Raw genomic sequence first — 17000 nt, 5'->3', positions numbered from 1 at the left:
AATCGGATGCAAAATAAGAAAGTTTTATATATATCGTCGGCCTTATGCCAAAAGGGCCTTAACTGCTTTTGGCCATTCCGAGATAATGGCGTTTAAAGGTTTTGGCCTCTCTAATAATCAAAAGTTTGTGGTCTTTTTTTTGCTTTTGAAGCCAATATCGATAAACGTGTTAAGTTATTAAGTTTTACATGAAATGTGTTAAATTTATTATAAAATATTCAGAACCCCTAAAATCGGGTTAAGGCCCTTTTGGCATAAGGCCGACGATATGTTTAGCATGTTTGCACAAAACAGTGGTATCCGTATCATAGGTGTTATACAAATGAACGAAGCGATGTCTTTGCCTACTTTCTTTTTATTTGGTAATTTAGTTTAAGAAATAAATATACCAAATATCGATTCAACTCCGTTAATGTTAACATTGATTCAGTTCCCCATCGTAAGTGCCAAATCACCATTTTTTATTTGATGGAAATTATCTTATCTTCATTTCTATACGAAAAATGAAAAATATCCATGTAGACTATACAAAATTGATAAGGAATATGTGATATCACCGGCTACCTCATCTGTATACTAGAATCTGGCTATACCACCTTTTTTGTAAAACATGGAAACTGAAGAATTTTAACTTTATTATTTTACATCCAATTGTTATTAAATGGTAAATTCTTTGTTGCATAATGGAACATGTTATATTTCTTAAAATCAACTTTTTGTTTTGCCAAGCCTTGGATTAAAATGACAAATAAGGACGAAAGGAAAGAGTCAAACTCGACGAAAATATTTGTTTGCTTGCACTCTGGAATTTAAATAGATAAATACGTGGAAAACGAACCATGCAAATTGAGTTACGCTGAAGTACTTCATTGTTTACCTTGTGAATATTGTTAGTGGTGTCATTGAGGTGTCATGAATCGCATATTTATTCATTCTATTTGCAATGTTAGTATTTCAATATCATATATGAATGTATTGTGGTTACTTTTATACAATCACACCAAGCCAATATCTTGTGCATAAATTGATTTATGTTTACGCCACCCTCTTTTAACATTGTTTGCCAATTATTTCATACATATGATAATGCTGATGAGATGCTCTTCTGTCGATTGATACGTATGTATAAAAAGTATTCAGTAAAGGCTTGCGTATTCAATGCATTCGTTGCGGGAATTTTTAAAATGCAATTATTATATAGTGTATTCTTGTGTAATTAGGTGAATTAGCTGTCGTAATGGGCGAGATGGGAAAATTAAATTTAAAAAATGCAAACCTCAATAAGTGATTTTGATTGTTATCGTATGTCTGTTTGTGTGGAATCCATGCCTATTGCTGCCAAATTCCACACACGCGTTGAAAGATACGTGTTCATAAACACCCTTACCTTACACATTCACCTGTGGCACCCCGTGTCACCCCCCCCCCCCCTCTTTCTCTTCACTCTCTCCCTCTCTCTCACACGCACACTCCCATTATGGCCGTACCACACTCTCACATACACTTACACGCACGGGGCCCAACCCACACACACACGCGCGCGCGCGCACATCCCCACTTCCACCCAACACACAGAGACATATACCACAGGGTTAAGGTTAAGTGTTTACACTTATTCGGCATTTGGTTCAGAACCGCGAGCCGATGCTGAATCGGCTATTGGTTTGCGTTTACACGTTGTTACAGCTCGAGGTTCAGCTCCGCAAGCCGATGCAATAAACCTTACATGATACACACGCCAACAATATACGTCATAACAAAGACAACGCTGGATCAGTGCGCTTACAATTACGTCACAATTGTAAAGTAAATGAAATGCGCACAAATTGCCGATGCAGAATCGGCTTTCTGTTTACACGTAGTAAAAAAGCCGATTCTGCATCGGCTCGCGGTTCTGAACCTACAACTATGGTGGTGCAAATTGCCGGTTCTGAACCTCGAGCCAATGCAAGTTACTCGCGTTTACACGCTATGAAAAAGCCGATGCTGCATCGGCTGCATTCAAATGCCGATTAAGTGTAAACACGGTAAGAGTCACGTGACAGCGACCGTAGTTACCATGGCAATTTCTGGGATAAAACCGCCATTGCTTGATACTGTTTCCGCTTAGAGGCAGCAAAATCTGACTAAGAACTCTCCCAGCATACACGATCGAAGATGGAAAGGTTGCAGAAAGACCATCGAAATGAATGCATAGATTGTCTTGCAAATTTGACAAAATGTTATTTATTTGCTGTAATATAGGATGTGATTATTTACACTAATGGTGTGGAGTTAATATTGACTTCATTTTGCTTTTTAGATAGCAAAATTTGATATTTTTTCTATAAATTTCTATTGTTGTCCCCTGGTGAAGTTAATCATCGACTTCGAACATTCATTCAAAACTTATCATATTTCTAGATATGCCTACATATCTTTTACTAATAACATATTCATGTAGTTTCATTGAATCACGAAAAACATAATGTTTACATCGAAATGCATAACCACTTAAACAAAATTAATAAATGAATTGTATACATAAAGACTCATGAATAAATGTATGTTGTAAACATCGCACCCAATCGGGGTTGGACTTGACATTATAATAAGAGACTAAAAATATTGCAAGTATTAATGCTCATCTCATTCTTATATAAAGCATACATTTACTGATTTGCACTTTTTTGTTATTGCACATTTATCACTTAAGAATGTATACTCAAATCAGAGCAATTCAAAAAGTCTTATACAACATACATATTTTTTTAAATATTGAAATACACTTTTTTAATAATGATGAAACTATTTTGGAATAGATAGTAGGAAGTGACAGAGTGAATCCTTCTTTTTCTATATTCCAATATTACCAATGGTTATTCTGATACTTGTGTATCAAAGCCTGTCTAAAGCTTCGGCAATGGTTGAATAATGTGATCTATTACACTCCCCATCTTACAAAGATCAAGTGAGCATTATATCGTTGTCCTGTTTGTATTAAAGTTTAAACATTTTAAGTTGTTGAATTTTAAAGTTTATCAATATTTTGTGAAAACAGTTATATGCATATCGTCATGGATATTCATTATAGGTGGGTTGATGTTGTCCTAAGTTCGTAAAAAAATGTGAATAAACCTAAATTTATATGATAAAAAAAAACAAGTGGGGATATGACATCATCAGCCCACCTAAAAAATATTCATAAAGACATGCCAAGAACTGTTTCATAACTGTTTCATAATGCAAATCTTTAAAATTCATTAACTTCGTTATTTGTTATCCGATTTTGATCACATTTTCAAGATTTTGCTCTATGAATTTTACACTATTTATTGAGATAGAAATATCTCTAGCCTAGACCATCCCTTTAAGATGCACTTCCCATATCTGAGATGACGTAGTATGAAAATGTGATTATAAAATGTTAATGGCGTTCCAAACATTAGGATTTCCGTTCGAATGGTGTTTCTAATTTACCACATTGTGTTTTAAGGCAAATGCAGTTTATGCTAAGAAAATCCACTAAAACATATAACAAAGTGAAAATACACATTTCCTAGACATTTAACATACTAAATCGTAAGGCATACGCATATACTTTGTACTGATAAAAATGGACAGGTTAACAAAATATGATATCGGAATCATGATTATCAGATTATACATTTACATCGAATAATAATCATAGTGCATTATTGCATATTAAACTATTATACTCATGCAAGCACTGCCAACCACCAGGTCGATATGATATTTCTTTATTCTATTAAAGCAACCCCACATTTCCTTCCACCTTTACAATCTGAATTTAAAAAAAAGCTAAAAATACAAGATATTATAATTTTGCTGGATTTTCGCGAATGAAGACTACAGCAATAAAGTTAATATTTTTTGTCTGTATTCTTTTCTAAAGGAAATCCAAGCGATGCATACCAAGATATCATGAGGCGTCTTATTTGCAATATCAAAGATTCCAGCCACTAGGTATAAAAAGAAATGTATTAGAAAATGTCATCAAACAGTTGCATCACTAATCTAATTTGGTCCATTATTTGGAAGAGAATCCAATCGAAACTGAGAATTCTAATTGCACGTTAAATAAAGAAAATCAACCTCATATCTCTTAAATTTGAAATAATGATAATATCATTAGCCATAGGCTATATACCATCGATGCTTCCGAACATAAGCTATGCCCTCTACTATGGGTCTTCTTGATATTCCCAGGCTACCATGGCTATTCAACTAATTTACCAATGATATTGATAATACTGTACTATTACATGATTTTAATACATCCAAACTAACAGCTCCGGTTAACATGAGCTTAACAATATGTGGATAAAGGGTTCGTGAAATGGTTTCATGCTGGCGACAAAAAATGGCGGCCGGGGGCCGTTGCAGAAAGAGTTGCCGTTTAAACGCAAGTAAAAAATCAATCGCAAGTCCGAAATGCACGCTGTTGATTGGTTGAAAATCAAGTTGCGCGTGATTTTTAGAGTTGCGATTGATTGCAACTCTTTCTGCAACGGGCCCCTGTTCTTGCAGCATCACCTCGGCTTACCGAGGTTACGTCCAGGTTTCAAAAGATCAGTTGGCTACACGGGCCTAATCACAACTGGCAGGCAAAAGATATTCATTCGAGCCAACCCATTCTCAATTCTTAAATTTGATATTGCTGATTGACAAAAATGAATGAATATGACTGACAATCTAACATTGATTCTAGAGAGGGTACCTACTGAACTTCCCTTTTCCACATTGGAAAGATATATGGAACTATGGAACTATTTTTTACTGGCAGAAGAATTAGGACCATTTTACTCTCTCAAATGACGAATTTGTGTGTGTGTGTGTATTTGAGTTTTGTCAGACGTATATCAATCAGATATGATTATTTACGTCTGGGACCGACCTTTAACGTCACCATCCGAAAGACGTGACCAGGGCTCGAACCTCGTCACGCTTGATCCCGTCAGGTGTAGTTTTCATAAATGCCGATTTATTTTTAAAATGAGCCCGTCGAGGTACCCGTTTCTGGTCAGAAGTGGAATGTCAGACATAATATTCTATCCACTGATAGTAAACATTCAATCCTCGACTTTTTTTGTTTGTTTGTTATAGTGCCACTTTAACACACGAGTCTATAATGGGAAATGAATTAGGCCTGTAACACCAGTTGGTTAAAGCCTGAAATAGAAAATTACCTCTAGCGCCATCTCATGTCTATTCTAGCACAAAATATGGTTCATTCACTTTACAATTTTTATGCAGAATACAAGATTCTTACTCAACATCAGCGTGCATCTTCGTTTGTGTTTGTGAGTATGGTAGAAAAGTTTTTGCAAGTACTACGCGGACGATTTCTGGAACGTTGGGAATCTACTGAAATGTTCGCCAAACGTGACTCAGAGGTCATTGTCGAAAAAGTGTGAACCGGCGAACCAGCAGATCGACCAAAGGTTCCGAGGTGACGAAAAAAAATGTAACTATGTCATTTGCCCACAGTCCAGGGCCCAATCTTACAAAGAATTGTAACTGATCCAATCAATCGCATCTATGGAAAGCCAGCAAAGTCGAAAATTCTAGATATGAATGTATATCCATACATTCATTGATTTCTTGACAATTTGGTGTGTTCTCCTTTGTTTACACAGGACATTTTCCAAATTTCCTGTAGAAAAAATTATGACACTGATGTATTTCCATAGTTACGATTGATTGGATCAATCGTAACTCTTTGTGTGACAGGACCCTGCTGTTTTGATTCACCAATTCGTGTGAAAGGATAAGGCTGCTTTGTCGTGCAGGGCTTTTGACAATAAATTATCAATGTTCAAGAAAGCGTTTGCGTAGTGGTTGCAAAAACTCTCTATAAAGGCATTCATTTTCAAAGAACATGTATCGGCCATTGCACATTAAAGCCGACAAGTCATTGGCAACACCGCACATCAGAGTCTGGTTCCTTGGTTATTCATCTGAACCTAATCATATGCCACAAAATATCAACATCACCAAATAACGTAATCAATTTTCCATATTACCTAAGCATTCACAACGATTGATCATTTCCAATGAGACAATCAGTTAACTCATTATGTTAATGAAGTTGCATTAATTGCATGAAGGTTGATACATGCTAAATGAAGTTAGCCGAGTCTTGTTCACATACTCGTGTTAATGCTAAGTTGTGTGAACACAGTCGCATATAATTAGAAATTAGAATATGTGGTATTACTGTGCAACGGTGGGTTCAGGAATGACTATGATGGGGGCAACATGGGCGCCCTTTTTTATATTTATTTAGAACAAAACAAATTCTACAAACAAATCTAACACTCACAAAAAATCTCCAGCATTTTTCGTAGATATATTTTCCCCCAATTTTCTTCCAGCGGTGGTGTTTTGAGCCAGATGATCAAATCACTTCATGTGCATAATAATAAAAAAATCAAATATATTTTTTCAGTAAAGAAAGCTTATACTTCAAGAATCAGTACGTAGATTCCAAAAATGAAAGGTGTAAATTACATGGAATATTTTATGATAATATTCAACTGATGATGAAACATGAAGGAAAGCTCGAGGAAATGGGAAGTGTCATCTAGTCCACCCACCGTGCTGTCCGTTAGTTAAGGGCTGTCACATCCCGACAATTTATCAAGCGTATGCTGCTGTAGTCTACGTGCCGCCAGCCGTTTTCTCTTTTAATCTCATTTAGTCATATCCAGCATTCCATATTTTATATAAAGAATTGCATTTTTTAACAACATGTAATAATCAAATTTAGTTACATCAATAATCATCTATGTTGTTAACACAAAACTATTCTTGAAATCAAGAAATATGATTAATAAAACGGCTTGCCGTAGCCTACGTACGTCTGCTTCCGTTGGTTTAAACTGTCCAGGTGAGAATGGTACGACCGCGCCTTTATTGAGGTACGAAAAGATTAATGGGCGTCTGTACGGGAGAGCGACCGTGTCTACAGCAATTAACCCATCGAGGAGTCATAGCGTGTTCCTGAGACGGCTTTAGGGGAGTTTAATCAACTCTCTTCTCGTGTTTATACAACGACTATCACTTCGGTTACCTGTCTTGAGTTTATGCTAAATATCAATGATATTGGGAAGGCGATGCTGTAGTTAATGTGTGTTCTGACTCGTCCATTTCCGATTGCAAACGTAAGTGCAAAGTATGACATATCGTGTCAATGTCCCTTTCCATCGAGCCATCGTTAATAAAAAATAACATTCATCTAAACAGTCACATACACCCCCCCCCCCCAGAAATGAATGAATGATAAATTTAGTAAGAAGATTATATGAAATTACAATAAATGAAAGAAATAAAACAAGTAATAAGTAATAAATGAATCAAAATCAATTCAATTCAAATGGAAAAAATATAAAAGAGTCAGCGTAATTATACAAAAAGCACGACCCAACATTATTTTTCAGGTAAAACAAATCCTTATATTCCCGATTCTCTTCTATTTCTTCTATATTTTGTCTCCACAGGAGTTGTACATGTCTTTTGGTGTTCGTTCTGATATATAGTTTCGGTACAAATTAGATGTGAAATATACATCATTCACTTTTATAACATTTTTAAAAATCAAACATATCATTCTAAATGTAAAACCGCTAACATAGACTTGTCGAGTAACTTGTCTCGGGCTTTTCTTTTATCTCTTTTATCGTCTGTATTAATCTCCTTTATTATTTTCTTCTGTCAATGCAATTATCCTCTGGGAAGGCACAGCAATAGTGAGTTACTGAAGCTTTTTAACATTTCATAGAAATAATGTTGACCATCCAGTTTGTCCGTTTCAGAACTCTTTCCAATTCGTTCCGCGTATCCTGTGCGCCATCTTCAGTTTATCCTGACGACCTGACCATCAGATTACTATTATATAGTACAGTGACTGCTTTCATACTTACAGGGGCAAACTTCCCTTCCCTAGATGATAGAACTTAACTTGTATGAGGTCCAATTGAATATATGGGACTATCTATCGACACTAGGACCAAAGAATCAATTCTTGACGCAGACTAGACAGAATTTTATGTTGAATTTTGCTTATAAAGGTAAAGAACAAATAAAGAAAACAATCGCCGACCTGTCATGTATTGTCGAGGAGAGAGACATGCATGCACTGCGGGTCTGGAATCTATTAAATAGCCTTCATGTAAAATCTTTGGGGATGAAGATAGCGTCATTAATCTCCGCATGCATCATCAGCATGTTTTGGGGTTCAATAGATATCTACGAACCATGCAACCAATGGACCTACACTTTGCAAGTTTGGTGGTGCCTCAGGGATATCATTTGGGCACGATGGTCTTTAAACGAATTCCAGCAATCGGAACCAACAAAGCTTGGACAACGGAGGAATGTATTCAAGAAATGGCGCCAGCGCCTACAAACTGTCCTGGCCACTGATTATTATCATGGACCCGTCTGATGACACCGTCATATTAAGTCTAGCTTCTTGACAGTATCGGATATGGAACGTAACTGTCCGCTATCCTGCCGTGGCGAGCGTTTCACGACACTAACAGTCGGTGCTTTTCACCAAATATTGCTGAAAGCTACCAAATTTCCTCGCATCCTATTGGCAGAGAGCAATTTATTCGATCAAAATCACCGGGTCTTTTAGAGCTTTAAACTACAATTATGGAGAAAAAAGTCTAGATCTTGCTATTGCTCCATAGTAAACAAGTCTGACCTACGTCAACGAAAACACACACATACAAAAAAATGAATACACAAGAAAACCAAGTTATCGGTTAAGAACCGCTGTAAAGCGGATTTCGCAGTCAAATTGATGAAATTGAGGTATACGAGAAGAACACCTTATCGAACAAAAATTATCGTGATAGAATCCCTGTAAAGTCGTGACGACATCGCTGTGGACACAAAATGGTACGACTGAGATATTTGGTGGTATGAAACATTTCCTTAGTAAAATGTAACATTGCTTTTTAGGATAAAACTGCCTAACGTATCACAATCTTTTATGACATCAGCCGGGCGAATTTCATCACAAAGGTAGTTAAGTTATTTCGTTTCATCTCCTAAAGATGTTTTGCGAACTAACATCAGAAGTAAATTTATTTCTTATTACATCGTTGACATTATTGACAGCGATATAACTTCCAATGTTATACCTACGTCATCGTTTAAATCAAATAAACCCATCATTCTCCTTTGCTTAAAACGCACCAACGTCATATATGCAATAACTAATTGAGATCCGTCACAAGGACTCCCTCAAAATGCAAAGATGAAAAAATGTGATATTTTTATAGGCACCATGGATAATTGGAACATATGATTTAGCACGACGTGACAAGTAAAGTAGGCGCATAAATGTTAAATTCATATGCGCCCACCTGCATCAGAAATCGCCGCATAACTAACCCGTGACCAAGTAGGGAGAATCCAGTCCGCGATGATCACATTAGCACCGGGGAATGGATTTGAAAAAAAATCAATCAGTTTCCATGCTTTGCGCTTGGATGCAGCTCACCCCAAACACGGCACAATATTGTGTCAGCGTCGCGATCTAGGGCGATGCTCAGGTGCAGCGGATGCGTTGCTATAGCAACCGCATCACGATGGCGAGCTTCTTACAATCTTGGCCGGTTGGCACAGCGTCCATTAGCACCAATTAACCTGTCGCGGTGTAGATTCTCACTACCACCATCTGTTATGATGGATGGTCCTGCATGGAAGTCGGTCTCTGAGGCCGTGGTCGACGATGACGATGACGTCCGTGGTTGCTGAAGTCCGCGCTACGAAAACAGCTTCCGACACAGGTACATACTGCAGAAACAGATGAGGACGAACAGGGCCCCGATGCCCATCTGGACGATAGGCCACACGGGAAAGTCGGGCGAGATGGAGTACGAGTCTTGGAGGACAGACCGAAAGCTCTCCACCATCACCTTAAGCCCGGTGAAAACATCCTCATCTTGGAAGTATTGCCTGGTGTCAGAGTAGATGTCTTCCATGATCAATAACTTCAGTTTTAATGCCGCCGCAGGGCCAGCCGAAGCATATACCTGATGTCAAAGAGAGAGAGAGAGAGAGAGTTGTACTTTTTCTGAAAAAAAATATGTTAAAGCAGATATGAACCATGAGCGACCTCCATAACATCACATTCGCCCTCAACGACTCATTTCTGATCAGGTTCATAACCCATAATGCAACATTCTAAGCATTGTAGTATTGTAACATAGCTAACTTTAATTAGAATTAAACTTATTTATTACTCAAAATTCATACAGCAATGATTATGTTATTACCAATTAGCAAAATAGGTTCTTTTCCATTTCAATTTTTTTCTAGTTTTTTTATAGTTTTTTTACGAATAAATTTTAGGCTTACTTTATTTTATGTAACTTTAATCACAAACATTACATTTTTAGACGGCTCTCTATAACACATAAGGGACCACACACAATTTTGATCAGCTCGCCCCCCCCCCCTTAAAAGGCAAATTTCATTCACATTCAAGTTGATCCCGATTAACATACAGAGTTTGATACAATTAAAATATTGATATCCAAGTATCCAGATATGATTCATCGATTTAAGAATAAATTTATTCGTCAATATCCTAACCTCCACCCCTTAAAAACAAGAGCTCAAATTCATTTATCTTAGTTGTTATCACATTCATCTGACTCATATTGCCTGGTCATAGCATATGCACAAACATTTCAGGCAGGGAAATTCTTTTTATTGTTTTTTTTTCTTTGCTTTCTGTAATTTTTCTTCATTATCCTCTTTCCCCCTCATTGTTCAGACTTTTAATGAGCCTACCCGGCAGCCTTCTGCATTACCAATACATCGCTTACGGCGTATTTTGCATATCCTGATTTCACTAATGACATTAACAGTGTGATTGTAATGACAATATAATGGCTCTGATCTCAGTAGGGAACGTTTTTTGCCAATGGGCATGTCTGTATATTCACAAAATGAGGCAAAAATACGGCAAATATTCTGATGATTTTATGCCGCATTTATACAGCACTTGACATTTCCATCTAGGGGCAAATGTACATTTGTCTTTTGAAACAGAAGATAGTGCATGGAGGACCTATGACTTAATTTGAAGAAGATAATGTTTACATTTGCGCAATGCGGGATATGATTTCTGATATAAAATGAATAAAAGACATAAATCGATGATTGGCGTTTGAAAAAAAAAACCAACAACAACCCCCCCCCCCGAACAAAAAAAAAATGTTGGGGGATGATAAACTTGAGAGCGAGAACGCAATGACTGCCACCCCATAATCCGCCCACAATCCAAAGTCGCAGAAAATAACTTTGGAGATTCTTATTGAGCTTGAAAAAGGAAATACTAAGCTTTGAAATGAGATGATAGTTGTCAAAATTGATCAACAAAAACCAGCACAACCACGTCACGTGACTGAATGTGGAAGAAAGTGAGAGCTTCAAAGAACTACAGGGTTTAGTTTGGGGCTCACTCTAGCCATGAGATACGCATTTTGTACGATCTCAGTGATACGTTCAAGTAGTCTGGATAAAAGTGGTGTTAAAGGAACTCTTGAATCTCATATATATAATTGAACTAAACAACTTCTAAATTAGACAAAATAAAGAAAACCAACTCTTATCTCAGATGAATTAATTTTTACTTTTTGAACAGCAAATTATAATTTTGGCTTTTTACAGAGAACAATCTCTGGATACTTCATGTTGGTTTGGGGTAGCTGATCACAGCATGGACTCTGGCGTCAATTTGGTTTAATAAAAACAGAACGAGAGAAAAATATTGATGAAGCATTGGTAAAAATCCACCAAAGAATATACAAGAGTTACGGATTTGAATTTTTTATAATTTCATTTTTTGTGACTTCACATGCGAGCACTGAGCTTCCATCGTAGATGAAATGCAATTTTCTCAGAAACCTTAGATGAAAAATTCGATTACAATAATTGAGTATTTCAAGTTTTTAGAGAAAAAAACAGCCTGCATTAATATAATAATGATGACTTTATATTTGATATTGTAATTTTGAGCCTATATTGGACAATTTCAAAACGATTCTAACAATGACCTGATATGATAGCAAAATAGCAAAACTTATACATATATATATAGTTAATATTGATTTTGTATAACATTTTGTCGTCTCTCCTTTATTTCCTAGAGGGTGTTTTCTTTCGGGATACCATCGCGCTTCCATTTCCCAACTCTATTTTCTCTTTGGGTAGAGAAATTTATAATTATTTACTGTTTCTTTACTTACTTCTTTATCTTGCTTAGCGACAACAATCACCACATCATCTTCGCATTTTCCAAACATCCATGACTTCTTGCGCAGAAAATCGGCATAGTTTCGGGCCGTTACCGGGTCCCTGTATAAAGACAAGCGAGGAAAACATACAATTTAATTTTTAGCGATTGATATCTTGCGACAGGTAACCCATCTATGTTCTGATCCAACCGGTGTCCAAAACTTCAATATACAGAATTAAGGATAGAAATTGGCGGGGAAGAATTAATTGGTCAACATAGCCTAAGGAAGTATATGAGCTATACATTGATATCTTGTATGGGGCAGTATTTCCAAGAAGTTGCGAGCGAGAAAAAAGAAAGTTTTACACTTTTTTTATCTTCCTCGTCTTCCTCATATTTTTTCCACTACTCTAAAAATCAGAGGGGTCGAACATCTACCCCCTTTGTGGCGCCACTCCTGGCAAAACACACACATAGTCAGACTTTTAATTTCAACCTTTTGTATATCATATTCTGAATTTGAGGGCGTTGGACAAACAGTTTTTTCAGTGAGTCATTTTGTATCATAATCTCTCTAAAAATCACAAAAACGATGTCGAAGCTCGCAACGGTTTATAACCTTTTTCCAAAAACTGAAATATTTCTTTAAACTAGCTATTGTATATCTCAAATATAACAAAAATAACAACAAAGAACAGGTGTTTTAAGAACATCTATTTAAGAAGGTTTATTCCTCACTGCCTGGTAGACGGTAAATAAGGCAAAATGGCGATGGAAATCGTGTAACCGCTGTCCGTCACATTGCAGGCTTGCTCCAGCGTACAAGCACATGACGTGGTCGAACGTATTTCCTCCAGGGCAAAGTCAAGTTCGTCAGCTGTGAGTGGTCAAAAATAGAATCAAAAGCAAAGGAAATAGCGTCAACAGAATTCCATTCATGAGACGAAAAAACGATTTATTGCAAAGGTAAATATAGACGTATTCACTGTATTTTTGTTATGAAGATGAACGGAAAAGTGGGCGATAAAAACAAGGTGATACACGGCTATTTAAGTTTGCCACGAATTCAGTTGATCATTTTTAGAAAAGACAACAAAAACGATAAAGAAAAAGGCGTAAATATTTCCCTACATGAATGAAAAAAAATGAAACAGCAGCATGATCAAGAATAAGATATATGACAGTAAAACTACGTCATTACAATGGCATCTGTCATCTTAAATACATCGAAAAAATATACTCAGTTCCTTCATTTATCAAGAACGATAAAATAGATATTTGCTGATAAAAAAATCTAATACAATGCGTTACATCAGCTTGACCCTGTAACCCGCTGGCAAAGGCTTACATGTAAGTACCTGGCAATCTGCAGTCATTGTACTATATTATTGATACTGGCAAAGAGTGAATGAAATACATTGGTATCTCACGTCTTATACATTTTATCCTATTAATCATCGCAGCATGGTTCTCTTTTCTTCTATGTTTTGGCGTAGTAAAATGAAAACTTTAGACGGCTTTTTCACAAAATAGAGGTGGATTAATTCATGACAGAATGCCACTAAACAGGGGAGCGTTTCATCAATATTTTCATCCGACATCTTTCCATGATTTGATTGGCTCAGAGGCACTGTTCCTATGGTAAATGTCGGATAAAACGTCCGACAAGTCCTTTCATGAAACGCCCCCCTGGTTGCTGCTGATATTATAATAGCATCCACTTCTCAGACGCTTTTTGGAACGTTGAGAATCTATTGAAAATGCCCATCAAATCACAATGGACAGATTAGAGGTCACTGTCGAAAGTTGATGGACCGGGCCAGCACATCGTCTCAAGATTCGAACCGGACAAAAAACTGAAATAATGTCGTTTGTCCAGAATCCAAGACGACACTGTTGTTTTGAGTCACCGATTATCGACAAAGACTACACCCTTTGTAAATGAAGGGCTTTTGACAAAACATTCTCTGCGTTATAAAAAGCGTCTGCGAATCATTGCTAAAGTGTCCTTATGACTGAGAAGTAGACATACCGTCTTACGTGCATGTATCTATATGGTCACTTGTACTTATTTCGATACGTGACATTCATTATCTTCATTATTGTTAATTTTACAAACCAAAATTTCTTAATAAGCAATTTAAGAGGAAAAGATACTTCACAATTATATCAAACCTATCCCTCATTGTTAGTATTACCCCCTTTCTCTCCCTTCCCCACATTTCAGCTTCGCCAAGCCCCGCGCCAATCCCCTTCAACGGCACCCATGCTAACAATAGTCTCCTATTCGTCTCACACTACATTGCACACTCACATATACACCGACACGCACACACACACACACCACCGACGTATTGTAAGTTATACCTTATATCAAAGTAAAATTCATTTTCAAAATAATAGACATATTATATAATTACGCGCGTAAAGATATATTAAAGAATAAACATATATTTTTTAGCAAGATTAATGATGAATTTTTAGCAAACGAGTTTGAAATTATTCGTCACCCGTTGGGTTAATGACAATTTTTGGCAGCGAATACTCTGTTGCATTACTGTTTATGGTCTGCTCAGATTTATTAGTTTTTCACAGAAAGTGGGCAGCTTTTTTATTCTTTAGCAGACTTTAATTGAATTGTCAAGTCTACTAGAGGCCTAATTGCTTGCTAGATATCTAGAGAAGATATGAATGCATTTATTGGTGCGCATTTGTGTTCTTTTTGACATGAACACAAATGTTGGAGCAGATAGAAATCAATTGATGGTCGCGATAGTGAACATGAATGGTGACTGTTAATTTATCCTTCTGGAATCTCCTGAATGTATAATTTAATTACCTTATTTATAAAATATTTTATGCATTTTATATCATTAATTTATTTCTGACTTGATGACAATATTTAGGCAGTCGTTTTAAGGACTCTTGGCAGTCTGAACGTTTAATCAATATTATCAAGTCAGAGAAATTGATTACTGCATTGATAAAATAATTCTATCAACGTGGAAAAGACTAGTGTCAGATGTTTCAGTCTCTAAAGAGAGATTATCCTTTGATCAGTAACATTTGGCATAAAACTGTCATGTTGTTCTGGAATGTGCGCTGTTTTGGTATTGCTTTGAATATTGATCTGACTTTGGGATTTTTCCACATTGGTCGTTTAAAAAGATATTAAAATATTTACGTTTCTTACATCATACACAAACTTTGGGTCATCTAAGGGCCTAAACATGGAAAGGGAGTTCAAGTATTTTCTTACTAATAATCTAATAAACACAAAAGAGTATTCCTGAAAAAGAATAACAACAGCGGACACTCACCCTGTTCTCTGGAAAGTATATAAAATGGATCACAGAGCCACGAAGGGCGCCCTCCACGGCCGCATAGTTTAACATCAGTTCTGGGGTTGTATACCAAGTCTGCCATCGCAGGGGGCGAGGAACAAATAGCGAGTAATTTGCATATCAACATGATGACATGAGTCCAACGAAAGCTCACTTTCATGATATGATCACATGACCCGCGTTGAATCGGGGTTTCTTCTTAACATGACTCAGCACAATTTCAAATCATCCACACGCATGCGCAGTCGTTTCCACAGTTTTCATTCAAGCGCAGCTCATTACAACCTCTGCGAGCACTGAGACAATAGCAAGCATTATGTACCTCATCACAATAGTATATTAAGCAATTAATGATAATCATCTGAGGCAGCTTTCCGGATAAAAATTGAATTTCTCCTGAAATATGCAAAAACAATCACGATCGAGTTTCAGCGCGATTGCCCGTGGGCGTTCATGATGTCCTGATACTCGCACGCAGGGATGCGACATCATCCTTAAGACAACCGTTACGATATCAGCAAAGTTAACATCAGATATCGATGCAAGTTTTTACATCACCAGACCAATCAATAGTTCCGATTACATAGCGATCAAGACAACTGTGTAAGAAATATTCAAGGGGATGGTGATCGATAAACTCTTGGGAAGATGGCCGATAGATCGTTGTCGTTCGAAGCAAATCGCATTTCACCGCATCGGATAGAGACAATAGACTCCTCTCTGTAGCAAATGCAAACCAATCGTCATTCACGAAGGCAGAACGAAAGCAACTTCGAAATCGCAGAAAATGAAATCTTTGCATGAACCATATAGAGCGTGAAGCATCGATGTGGATCTGGTGTGGAGTCGACTAGGTCTCCAGTTTACTGTGTGATTAAAATAAGAAAAAGGATAAATAAATTTAATACACCATCATTGGTTAGGAGTTGTAATTGGCCTATTTATCAATATCACCTTTAAAGCCTGTGTATAGCTTTGGTAAAGGGTCAATAATGTGATTGATAATCGAATATCATCTAATATGACAGTCTTACTGAAGCGTAGAGACCGTTACATATTTTTCCAACTGCCCTTCTCTGAGAAAATTTCAAATATTCAAATCTTTGATATATAGCGCCCTCTCTCGGCGATGCTTGTTAAAAAATAGGCATTCAAGCACTTATCTTATAAATTTAGTGATTAAATATCCAAAAGTTACAGACAAAGAACATGTCCTGAAAGTTTCAGCCCATTCCATGATTTGGAATAGGATTTAATTGAAAGACAAAAACACACAGATATTTTAATTTGATCGGGTGACCCGATCAAGTTAAATTTCCATGTAAAATCGCAAAATTTATCCTGTAAAACCCATTTTCATTTCATATCCTCCACATCATAACTGTTATAGG

At 36.7% G+C, this 17000-nt stretch overlaps 1 protein-coding gene across 1 annotated transcript; it reads right to left on the bottom strand.

Moving 5' to 3' along the window:
- Positions 1-7833: 7833 nt before the first annotated feature.
- LOC121430037 lies at positions 7834-16471 on the bottom strand. Its single transcript, XM_041627306.1, has 4 exons — positions 15586-16471; positions 13004-13142; positions 12276-12384; positions 7834-10052 (listed from the first exon to the last, which is right to left on the bottom strand). The coding sequence occupies exons 1-4, from the start codon at positions 15767-15769 to the stop codon at positions 9783-9785; spliced, it is 702 nt and encodes a 233-aa protein (XP_041483240.1). The 5' UTR covers positions 15770-16471; the 3' UTR covers positions 7834-9782.
- Between the last annotated feature and the right edge of the window lie 529 nt (positions 16472-17000).

The sequence above is a fragment of the Lytechinus variegatus genome, chromosome 16 (genome assembly GCF_018143015.1).
Source record: "Lytechinus variegatus isolate NC3 chromosome 16, Lvar_3.0, whole genome shotgun sequence".
NCBI classification, from domain to species: domain Eukaryota; kingdom Metazoa; phylum Echinodermata; class Echinoidea; order Temnopleuroida; family Toxopneustidae; genus Lytechinus; species Lytechinus variegatus.
Note: the sequence above shows the minus strand (reverse complement) of the source record. Positions and strands in the feature narration are given on the sequence as shown.

Excerpts from the sequence above, each read along its gene's own strand:
- LOC121430037 (XM_041627306.1), bottom strand. The coding sequence starts at position 15,769 with ATGAAAGTGAGCTTTCGTTGGACTCATGTCATCATGTTGATATGCAAA. Across the intron at positions 13,143-15,585 it reads TATACTTTCCAGAGAACAGG|CTGACGAACTTGACTTTGCC; the intron begins GTGAGTGTCCGC and ends GACCACTCACAG. Across the intron at positions 12,385-13,003 it reads TATTTACCGTCTACCAGGCA|GGACCCGGTAACGGCCCGAA; the intron begins GTGAGGAATAAA and ends GTCTTTATACAG.